General features: G+C 37.9%; 1 protein-coding gene across 2 annotated transcripts in view; it reads left to right on the top strand.

Moving 5' to 3' along the window:
• Positions 1–12,131, top strand: part of RELN (reelin) — a 489,518-nt gene that overhangs the window by 348,825 nt on the left and 128,562 nt on the right. For both annotated transcript variants that reach the window (XM_034666797.1, XM_034666804.1), the window contains exons 21-23: positions 4,125–4,317; positions 5,204–5,316; positions 11,703–11,840. In XM_034666797.1, coding sequence (XP_034522688.1) covers positions 4,125–4,317; positions 5,204–5,316; positions 11,703–11,840 — 444 coding nt within the window. The remainder of the gene's footprint in view (positions 1–4,124; positions 4,318–5,203; positions 5,317–11,702; positions 11,841–12,131) is intronic.

Genomic DNA, 12,131 nt, shown 5'->3' on the forward strand with positions numbered 1-12,131 from the left:
GTCTGTGAAATTCTCACCTCTATAGCTCCAGCTGAGTGAGAACATCAGCGTATTCAGGAGGGGAAAAGCTGACCTAATATTACTGGCTTTCAGCCAGTCTTGAATAAATCCTAAACAACTGAGTGAACTTGTACTATGAATGGTCAAGATTTTAAGGCATAGATGTCTGTGCTTTGCTTGTGTTATTTTGCTTCCAATAAGGTATCAGGATAGGTGAGGTGAATACCACTGTGATAACCACTACACTATGGAAACAAGGCGGATGACATCAACAGACATTTTTCCAAAGTAGACATACAAGTGGCCAACAGACATGAAAAAATGCTCAACATCCCTTGGCATCAGGGAAATACAAATCAAAACCACAATGAGATACCACCTCACACCAGTCAGAATGGCTGGTCAGGAAACAACAGATGTTGGCGAGGATGCAGAGAAAGGGGAACCTTCCTACACCATCAGTAGGAATGAAAGCTGGTGCAGCCGCTCTGGAAAACAGTATGGAGTTTCCTCAAAAAGTTGAAAATAGAGCTACCCCATGACCCAGCAATTGCACTACTGGGTATTTGCCCCAAAGATACAAATGTAGTGATCCGAAGGGGCATCTGCACCCCAATGTTTATAGCAGAAATGTCCAAAATAGCCAAACTGTGGAAAGAGCCAGATGTCCATTGACAGATGAATGGATAAAGAAGATGTGGTATACACACACACACACTCATACACACAATTGAATATTACACAGCCATCAAAAAATGAAATATTGCCTTTGCAATGACATGGATGGAACTGGAGGGTATTACGCTAAGCAAAATAAGTCAATCAGAGAAAGACAATTATCATATGGTTTCATTCCTATGTGGATAAGAAACTGCACAGAGGATCGTAGGGGAAGGGAGGAAAAACTGAATGGAAAGTCATCAGAGAGGAAACAAAACATGAGAGACTCTTAACTATAGTGTTGATGGAGGGGAGGTGGGTGGGGGGAATGTGATAGCTGGCAATGGGCATTAAAGAAGGCACATGATGGGATGAGCACTGGGTGTTATATGCAACTGATGAATTGAACTCTACATCTGAAACTAATGATGTTCTCTATGTTGGCTAATTGAATTTAAATTAAAAAAAAAGATATGAGGATAGGTATCATATGATACCATGAGGTATGGCAGGCATTTTGGTTAGAAAGCATTCATCTCTAGCTTACAACAAAAACAGGAAAAGGCACAACTACTGGTGGAACAGATATTTGTGCTAAGTAAGAATTTTATTGTCACCGATTAACAGACCTCATTTAGACTCTTGTCCTTTTTTTAAAGATTTTATTTTTAGTAATCTCTACACCCAGTGTAGGGCTCAAACTCACACCCCCTGAGATCAAGAGTCACATGCTCTATCGACTGAGCCAGCCTGGCACCTGAGACACTTGTCCTTTTATATCATTTTTATGTTTTTTCTTTCTTGGTGTCTTGGCACCTTTAAAAGCTGTTATTGTGAGGGTAGCTCACAGAGCACATCCTCCTCAGGTCTGAATACTCACTGTCTTCAACCAGGTTCATGTTCAATTGTAACCATGAAAGAGTTAGGTGCAAGCAGTATTTACAAAACCCAGCATTTCTCCCTGCTTCTCTTAGAATTGCAAGGACACTAAACCATCTCTGAAGGGAGGAATTTACAAGGAGCTGATTGTGAAAATAATCTTAAGTTATTTCAGAAATGCAGGGGTGAGGAAATACTGTGCAGTACCTGAGTGAGAAAGTTCTAGTGGCTCTCCATGGATTGCAGACTGTGCTGCCCCACACTGTAGTTTTTCCCATTTGCCCAGGATAGATAGTATAACTTTAAAGTAAACAATTCAAATGGCTAATTAGTTGCCTCCCTCTGTTTACCTTCCTCACAAAGGGCACTAGAAAGAGCAAGTTAAAAGCAACATTTATTTCTCATGGAGAGAAGCGGTCAGGACTATTTTGCTTACTTAAAAGACTCTGGAATTTATATGGACTAGTGTGTGCTTGTAGAGCTTACTAGTGTTTTTTCTTCTATGTTGATTCTTTTGTTTTGTAATATTGCTAGAAATTGCATTCTGCAGCTTTGTGTTTGTGAGCGTACATCCCATACACTCTGTCACCCAGAGGCAACATGGGTTTATTATCTCTAACACCAAAGTATCATTACACAGTAACAAAGTTAATGATTTTTAAATTAACTATATATGGGGGCGCCTGGGTGGCACAGCAGTTAAGCGTCTGCCTTCAGCTCAGGGCGTGATCCCAGCATTGTGGGATCGAGCCCCATATCAGACTCCTCCACTATGAGCCTGCTTCTTCCTCTCCCACTCCCCCTGCTTGTGTTCCCTCTCTCGCTGGCTGTCTCTATCTCTGTCGCATAAATAAATAAAATCTTAAAAGAAAAAAAAGACCCACCAGTCTTGAAAAAATAAATTAATTAATTAATTAACTATATATGAAAGTAATTCAAAACTGCAGTGTTTTCTTCTCCATATTATAGCAATAGAAAGACAGAGAGATAGTGTACTGGTTAAGAGGTTTTAGAGTTGGGTGAGCTGAGTTCATACCAAGTCTCTACCATTTACTATCCCCATTTGCCCATCTGTTAACTAGAGATATTACTCCTACATCACAGAGTTATTGTAAGGATGGAATTAAGGACAATAATGTGGGTATTGTGTTTAGCACGGTCTGAAGAGATGACCTAGCCTCAACAACAGTGGGCATCTTTATTATTAATGATAAACAAGTTGTACTCACTGGATGTGTAACACCAGCAGTGATAAATATGACCCATCCCTTCCTTTTATTGACCGTTCAGCTAAAGCAGAATTTGGGTCTCTTAACTATTTTATTCCTCTATGCATTGTCAAAGTGTAAAAACTTAATTTGAAATTGGTAAAGAGTAATTAGTCATTGTTAGGAAAAAGCTTGTTGCATTGTGTAACCTTGAGCCCAAACCCATGGTGATCCTCTATATGGACAATGTTCCATCTTTGAATATCATCTTAACGTCTGCAAGAAGCAAGACAGAGGAGTTGCTCCTTATTTTGCTGATTCAGCAAAGGACAAATAAGAAAAAATATTAAATGCCTCAAAGATATCACAGATTTTTGCACCATTCCCTTTATATCAGCTCAGCCCCCTGATGAGTAGGAGCTGCTGCTGCTGCGTGGTATTGGCCCTGCTTCACAAGACCAGCACCAAGCATTGTGGCAGACAAACCCCAGTGGGGTTAACCTTGGGAGTGTTTACATTGACCCATATTAACCATAGTGAAAATGTGTCCATATTTTAATCTCCTCTAATGGATGATAAATTCCTTGAGCAGCTTGCCCTAAAAAAGTGATTGTGCCTGTCTTCAAACAGTTTACAATTACAGGGTACCTAACTGGGACCCAGTAAAATTTTGCTGGCTTGAGGCACAGTGATTAAAACTACATCGTGATGTTTCCAGTATTTAATGCCTAAACACTGAAGACCATTTAGAAAATAAGGGGGGAAAAATGCTGTAAACTGTCTAGTTTCCCACTACCAAACAGAACCACTGCAAACATTCTGGTGACTTTCCTTTATGCATCATTTTGTGGATTTTTAAAAATTTATTTTCTCATAAGCATGTTAATGTGATTACATTCCCTTCATAAATATTTGAAATATGGATGATCTGTCAAGTGGCTATCCCAATTTACTCAAGTATTCCATTTCCCCTGTAGTTTGACATTGAAATGGTTACCAATTACTCTTCTAAGTAGACCTGCAATATTCATCATATTTTATAAAACTGTCCTTGAATTTAGGATTCTTTCCTTTGGATAGATTCTAAGAAGTGAGATTAATGAGTCAAATGGTCTACACTCATGAACAATATTGAGTGAGTACCCGTTTTCAAATATATTTGGCAACTCTGGATATTAACTTTAAAAAAAATTGCTTCTTTATAGGCAGATTGTTTTAAATTGCATTTACTAGAGTGACTGAAATCCATTCTCGAGCTTGGCAAGATTTAAACAAATAAAATGAAATTATTTTGGTGTATGGTATGAAATGAAGAGCCTGACTTTCCCTTCATACATCGCTGTTTCTAACCTTCTGATTCCCACCTCTGTCTTTCAGTTTCACGGGAGATTCTAAACTTGCCTCGAGTATGCGCTATGTGGAAACACAATCAATGCAGATAGGAGCATCCTATATGATTCAGTTCAGTTTGGTAATGGGCTGTGGCCAGAAATACACTCCGCACATGGACAACCAGGTGAAGCTCGAGTATTCAACCAATCACGGCCTCACCTGGCACCTGGTCCAAGAGGTAGGTCTATTTTCTCTAATGCTTGTGATAGGTAAGCTCCTTCTTTTTATGTAGGAAGCAGAGAGTTACAATTCCAAAAGTTTAGGTTTGGTTGAAAAGGAACAATGTTATTTGTAACTTAGCATTGACGTCAAGTCAGCAATAAGGATTCCACATTCTGAACTGTCAGATACTAAATTGTAATTGAAAATTAAAAAGAAATGGGAATAACTTCAGGACTGGATACTCTAGGATGGTGCCTGGAATATTATTTTCTCTAACCCTCTTCCTCCATAGATTTTCTCTAACCCTTCCTTCCTCCTTCTGCTCTACCCCTCTTCCTCCTTCCTCTCTTTCTTCTCTCCCTATAGCCTGTCTTCATCTGTTCCTTTCTAAGTCTCTTTACCTGTAGGTAGACGATATTAAGAATCTGGCATCTCTTGCCTTTAAAAAAAAAAAAAGAGAGAGAGAGAAGGAAGGAAGGAAGGAAGGAAGGAAGGAAGGAAGGAAGGACAGACAGACATAGATCCAGATTCTTAGGATCAAATGTACTTCTGCATGTATATACACAGTGATCTGACTTTGCAATAAATGCATAAATAGCACATGAATAGAATAATTTTAAAATGCCAGTGTTATGATAGCAGGTCAAAAAATGGATCCTAATCCATGTCTGTTTTTATATGTGAGAATTAAAGGACATAATTTCATGGTGACACTTGTTTCCATTATTTCCCAAATATTTTAGCTTTACAGAAGGAAGAACTATGGATTGCATCCATATTGCAAATAGTTAAGATCATGACATTAGATTTCTCTAAAGCCTTGGCACTTATGGTGAGTGAGTCAACATATTGTCCCTGGAGGAACAGAAGCCAAGTTTAATTTTTGCCTTCCTTTCTCTTAGGAATGTCTTCCAAGTATGCCGAGTTGTCAGGAATTCACGTCAGCAAGTATTTACCATGCCAGTGAGTTCACGCAGTGGAGAAGAGTCATAGTGCTTCTTCCCCAGAAAACTTGGTGAGAGATTACATCCATAGATACGGTTGAGACTTTAACTTTGACTATCTCTGTTAGCATGGCTTGAATGTGAAGGAGAATTAAGAACAATGGCAAGATGAATTTTCTTTGTCATCAAAAGACCCACATCTTTCTTTTTATACCAAAGATATTTGAAAAATAGAGCTGACGAAAATTTGATTTCCAAACTGTCCTACTTTTTTAAAAATTTTAGAATGGTTGACACACAATGTTGCATTGTGTATACCGGGTGCACAACTTAGTGATTTGACACTCTGTACACTATGCTATGCTCACAAGTGTAGCTACTGTATGTCACCACACAACACTGTTAAAATGCCATTGACCGTATTTCCTATGCCATGCCTTTTATTCCCGTGACTTATTCATCCCCTAAACGGAAAACTGTATCTCCTACTCCCCTTCACCCATTTTGTCTACCCTCCCCACCCCGTGGCAACCATTCTATTCTTTGTATTTATTGGTCTGATTCGGCTTTTTGTTTGTTTATTCAATTTTTTGTATTTTATTTTTTATGATTTTATTTATTTATTTGAGAGAGAGACCACAAGCAGGGGGAAACGGGGGAGGGAGAAGCAGACTCCCTGCTGAGCAGGGAGCCCGATGCAGGGCTCAATCCCAGGACCCCAGGATCATGACCTGAGCCGAAGCCAAACGCTTAACTGACTAAGTCACCCGAGCTCCCCTGTTTAGTATTTTAGATTCCACGTATGAGTGAAATCATGTGGTATTTGTCTTTCTCAGTCTGACTTTCACTTAGCATTATACCCTGTAAGTCCTAGCTTTTTCTGACCTTCCTTTCTGCCCCAACTCAATGAGTCAGTTCCTTTAGGTTTGACATATGTAGAAGGAAAAGATACAGGAATCCAAACTCTCCTATGTCAAGACAATTTGGATTTCAAGGCTGTTTTCTCGCTGCAAAGCCCTACTTTTTATTTCAAAAGCTTAATACACGCTTTGTTTTTCTATTCACATTCTTTCAGGAACCATAAAAATCATCCCCCAAGAAGCTAAAGCCTCAGTGATTAAGGAGAAAATTAAATATTTGATAATGTTTAAGAGAAAAATACATTTTTCCCCTAAATATTACATAATTTTGTGTTAGATTGATCACCCTGGGCACCTGCTCATGAGGAATAGATTGCTGGAGGAAGAGTGAAGACAGGGAGTCGAGTTAGAAGTTTCTAGGCATTCAGTGTTTGGATGGCTTGGAGTATGACTATAGCAGACAAGACAAGAGCCATCATTGTGAAATATATTTTAATCAAATAGGGCTTGCACTGATGCACTACATGGGAGCTGTGATAGAAAAGAAAGAATCAAAAACAGTTTGTAAATCCGAGGCCCAGGGAAATTGTTGGATAGTCGTACCATTGACCGAGGTGGAGAAGCCTGGAGAAGGAGTGGATTTGGGGCAGGAAATGAAGTGTTCTGTTTCTGGGATGCAGAGTTTGAGATACTTATCTATCCAAGCAAAAATGTCAAGAAGCCAACTGGATTTATCCATCTGGAGCTCAGAAGAGAGGTTTGGGTTGAAGAGTTAAATACCATGAGTACTGTTTGAAGCTCTGGGACAGGATAAGCTTGCCCAAGAAAGAACCTTAGGCTAGAAATTAGACTAGAAATTAGAAGTCCCCATCTCTCAGTCTATCCTTACCAGTGATTAATTAATCACATGATTTTAACCATTCACAACCTCTTCAAACCTGATTTCTTGTGAGTAGAATGAGGAAGTTTAATTAGATGATCTTAAAAGTCCTTCTCAGTTCAGAAATTCTAAGATTCCGTGACATGGGTAATAGAAAAAGCATGAAAGAGACAAGAATTATATTTTTCTGTGGTATCAACCTTCCAAGAGCCCTTTTGTAAAGAGAAAATTACTAAATAAACCCTTCTTTGATTATTTTACATGGAAGTTATGCTCTACACAAAAACAATTGGTTAGATAACAACCTAAAATTATTATATGTCCTTTAGTTGGAGATTGAATTACTAAATTATAGAAGAATGCCTCCTTGATTATTTTTAAGGATTCATCATTATGTCAGCTGGAATAAAATGCTTGAAATTTGATTTCCACAGATTTTTTTTACATCCAACTGTGAGCCATTTCCTCGATACTCTATTAATGCTTTGTATTACAAGTTGCTACTTTCTCTAACATCCTATTTTTTTATGTCTACTGCTGAGAATATAATCAAGATCTGTATTTAATTTCAATAATATTCCAAGCATTTCTATCATGATTATAAAAAAGCAACAACTTGAAATAGTAGTCGTACTTGCTGTAAAGCTACTGAGGTTTTTTTCTTTATGATTATTTCACCAATAAGTGTATCACCCTCATTATTTAAAAATGTTGATTTTTATTTATTGACTTGGGTATAATTTGAAAATTATGATGGCAAGGTCATCTTAATAGTGTATCTCAGAGATGATGTCTTTTCATCCCTAGAAATGTTATAAACTACTATTTTTTAAAAGATTTTATTTATTTATTTATTTATTTATTTATTTATTTATTTGAGAGAGAGAGCAGAGTGAGAGAGATCACAAGTCGCGGAAGGGCAGGGGAGAGGGAGAGGCGGACTCCCCAGTGGATAAGAAACCCAATGCAGGCTTGATCCTGGGATCATGATTTGAGCTGAAGTCAGATGCTTAACCAACTGAGCCACCCAGGCGCCGTTGAACTATTATTCTTAATGTAGTTTAGGCAGAATCCGAAATATATTGTCCTTTATCAAAAAAAGAAAAAAACACCTTTGCATGTTATTTCACATTCAGATTGTATGTTGCATTATTATTTCCTAGCTTACAAGATAGTACCACTGAGTTGAAAGTTTTAGTATAGTCAGAAAAGATCAATTCTCATCAATGTTTATTAGACACTTGAGAGGAAATCTATTTGACCCTTAAACACTTCCGTTCCAACACTGCCTGCCACATGTTGGGTACTCATTAAATATTGGGGCATTGAGTAGAATTTTAATTCAGTGTGCCTCGATGTCTACTGGATTATTCCTGCAGCAGTTTACCTTTAAGTCCATGTAAGTGAATAACTAAACTCTGCTTTTCCAAATTTTTTTCAAAGCCCTGGGTAAAGAAAGTAAAAATAGTTTGGGGTTTTTTTTTTTTAAGATTTTTATTTATTTGACAGAGGGAGACACAGCAAGAGAGGGAACACAAGCAGGGGGAGTGGGAGAGGGAGAAGCAGGCTTCCTGCTGAGCGGGGAGCCCGATGCAGGGCTCGATGCGGGGCTCAATCCCAGGACCCTGGAATCATGACCTGAGCCAAAGGCAGATGCTAACGACTGAGCCATCCAGGTGCCCCTAAAAATAGTTTTTAAAAACAAACCCAATAAGGTATTTTATTTTAACATTCCTGCTAATACTTAAACATGATTGCTATATATCCAAAAAAAAAAAAATAGTGTTCATCTGGTTATTATCATTGGCTTTGGATTTATAATGCTTTTTAAAAGCTCTGCTATTAAGATAAAGTGCATTTAGTGTCCCTGGCATTCTTGATAACTTTATTTATTATATTCATCTCAAACTTTTGCAAATAGCATGTTTTTCCCAAGCATTGAGGAAAAAGGAGTGCAGTCTAGTTTGAAGCAGTTTTCCTTTTGGCAAATCTTCATTCTGCTGCCTTGATTCACACATATACAGCTCAAAATTGAATACACACAAGCCAGGGTGGTCCCCACATTACCAAATATCTGTTAACTTTGGAAAATATACTAGATAGGACAACTTAGAGTGGAAATACTGAATATGTATACACCTGCTTGGAGAAATTATATTGTATATGAACTGAACATTTGTTACCCAATGAAAATTAATTTTGTTTTTATGAGATACATTTACATAAGAACAGGGCCTAATGAGACCCAAACAGCTGTCAGTTGCTAACTTCATAAACAAATCCACACCTAATGACTGAATGAGTTTCAGAATAATTGGGTAAATGTAATTACAGTAACTCTGAAGGTGGAAAATACAATTTAGTCAGCCTTCATTTACCTCGATTCCTCAGCCTTGATACCTCGATACCTAACTATCAAGAGATGACTCAATGCTCCTTTAATTCAGTCTAGAAGTTTATATGGGGGAAAAAATCAAATAAAGACAAGACTGACAAGTTTTGTTGCTTTGGGGAATCAATAGAGTTTGGGTTTTAAATGCAAGTCAACTTCATTTCATGATCCACACAGCAGTGGTCCTACTTTCAGACCCAGTCCAAATTACACAAGATTTTCCTTGTAAGAATGCTTAGATCTGGGGGCGGGGGGGGGGTGGCAAATTAAATATTTGTATTGAGGGCAATATTTAGCAGTGATGCAGCTGCAAATCAGTGAGATCACACCTTGTGTTCTCATGTGTGACCAGTTGGAGATTGCTCACACAACGAATTTTTTTTCTCACGAAAAACGAAGCCAATATTCAACCTCTTCTTGCTTCCTTTTCTGTTAATTAACATCAGCACATTAAACTGTGGGTTGTCATTTTAAATGGAAAAATCCACCTTAAGCTTTGTATCTTAAGGAAGTATTCTCTTTTTCAAGAGTTCACAAGATGCATGTTAAGGACTAATTTACTTAGTATAAGAATTTAGAATGTCTTTACGTGTGACTGTTCAGAAACATAAATAAACTGGGAAATCTGGGACAGATGTCTGAAACCCTCCCACCCCATTTAAATGTTTGAAATATCAGAACTTCAAAACAATGTAAGACTTGGCTTTCACGTAGACATGTGAGTACATAGGAAATAAACCATCACCTCAGTCAACAACCACCAGAACAAGCACTAAATTTACGAGCTAGATCTTAGAAATCATTTTGCCCAATCCCTTTATTTGAAAGGTGAGGAACTAGAAAGCCTGAAGGCTTAAATTTCTCACTAAGGTCACACAGCTGATAAATTGCAGAGCTAAGGTCCAAGGGGTCGAGTTCCCAGACTCCTAGCACATTCTTTACGCCATTACCTACAGAAGGCAAAAACAGTCTGCCCTTTCCTGGCCTGTTCATCTGCTCATTGACTCATTTTTTTAGCACTCTCTTGTGGTATACCTACTTTATTATGTTCCTGTGCAAACAGGAACCATTTCTTCATTGCACTGTGAAAATTGTGATGGCTATTAGATTTCAGATATAAACTAGTGCCATAGAGGAGTTGTACCTGTGTCATTGCATGTATCATGACGAACACTGATATGCAACAAATCAGTGTCTACTGGATGCATCTCAGCGAATCCTGGAATTACCCTACTAGGAATAAAAATGCAACATATTTGCCACAGATCATTGGCAGAATAAACAATAAAGACTTAGTCTGGATTTTAACAATCTGTTACATACTTAGAGAATATTTAATATGTGGGTAATTGATGCAGTAGACGTTAAAAGATCATTCAGAGCCATTAAGATCAAGTGAATGTGTAAGACAGTGTGCTTGGGGAGGGTTTAATCAATGGAACAGAGCCTGCACACTAATTCCACAAACGCTTTTTGTTTTCTTTTGTTTTGCACTTTGACCAAAAAGAACTAATGACAATCCCTGAAATTTTCTAGAGGCAAAAAATATGATGGAATTTGAAAAGAATTTTTTGTGACTGTCAGTGGACATTGCTCTCAAAATACCCTCTTCTTTAGACTTTCTGTCTGGTTTAGATGAATCAAGGTCCCAGGTGTTTCTCTATGTGTAATGGACTGTTTAACTTTCTGTTTCCACTTAACATCAGCTTGTCCGTGAAACCTACCCAACTTAATGTTTCTGAAATAATCAGCAGAATTTAGCACCCAGATGTTCTTACTTCTAGAACATGTTCTTCTTATAGCACATTGTAGTATGTCCCTCAACCCCAAAACAATACCCCCACACAAAACTTTTATTTTGAGAGCTCACTGGACATTTTCCAGTAACTACTGTGTATTTATTAAAAGAAATTTTATTACTATAATTGAAATACCTCACATTTTCTTCTGTGGAAAAGAGGCTCTTTTGTATATACTTTTTTTTTTTAATATTCTTTCTTGCTTGCTTGGTTTTCCTAACATCAAGTCTCTGCCTAACAGCAACAAAAAAATCTGGTATTTTGTTTTTCTTTAAAATGTTGCAAATTAAATTAAGATTGAGGTATATATCTAAACCACAGATTTCTTTTTAACTTCTCATCATAATCAAATTGTTGCATTGGCTAATAGTTGAGTAGACAGACTTTCAACTACCAAAGAAAAATGATAGACAGCTAAATGCAAGTTCCAGAAAGTTCGTTATCTGAAAGAGTCCGAACTCTGACATTCTTTGTGCTACTGCATGTCTATTAAAATATTGTTTTCACTACCGTTCCTTGTTTCTAGGTCCAGTGCCACCCGCTTCCGCTGGAGTCAGAGCTATTACACAGCCCAAGATGAGTGGGCTTTGGACAGCATTTACATTGGACAGCAGTGCCCAAACATGTGCAGTGGACACGGCTCATGTGACCACGGCGTGTGCAGGTACACACACCGCCACGTGTGATCGACTGTCTGCTTCTCGGGGTTTGTGTTCAGAGGGATAGCACAGCAGTTGTCATCAGAGCGATATGGACAGACTGATAAATAATGAAAGAGCCAAAAGGAAACGATCCTCCTTTCTGTTCTTATTTTAGATGTAAAAGATGCTGTTACATTTTATGTAAAGTCTGAAGCCGTATATGCTAAACTTCAAAATCTAACCTCAAGACGAGGCCTCCTGGGTTTAAATTTCAGAGTTTATTAATTAACCCCAAAGTCCTCTTTGAGGGTTAA

This window comes from Ailuropoda melanoleuca, chromosome 1 (genome assembly GCF_002007445.2).
Source record: "Ailuropoda melanoleuca isolate Jingjing chromosome 1, ASM200744v2, whole genome shotgun sequence".
Lineage (NCBI taxonomy): Eukaryota > Metazoa > Chordata > Mammalia > Carnivora > Ursidae > Ailuropoda > Ailuropoda melanoleuca.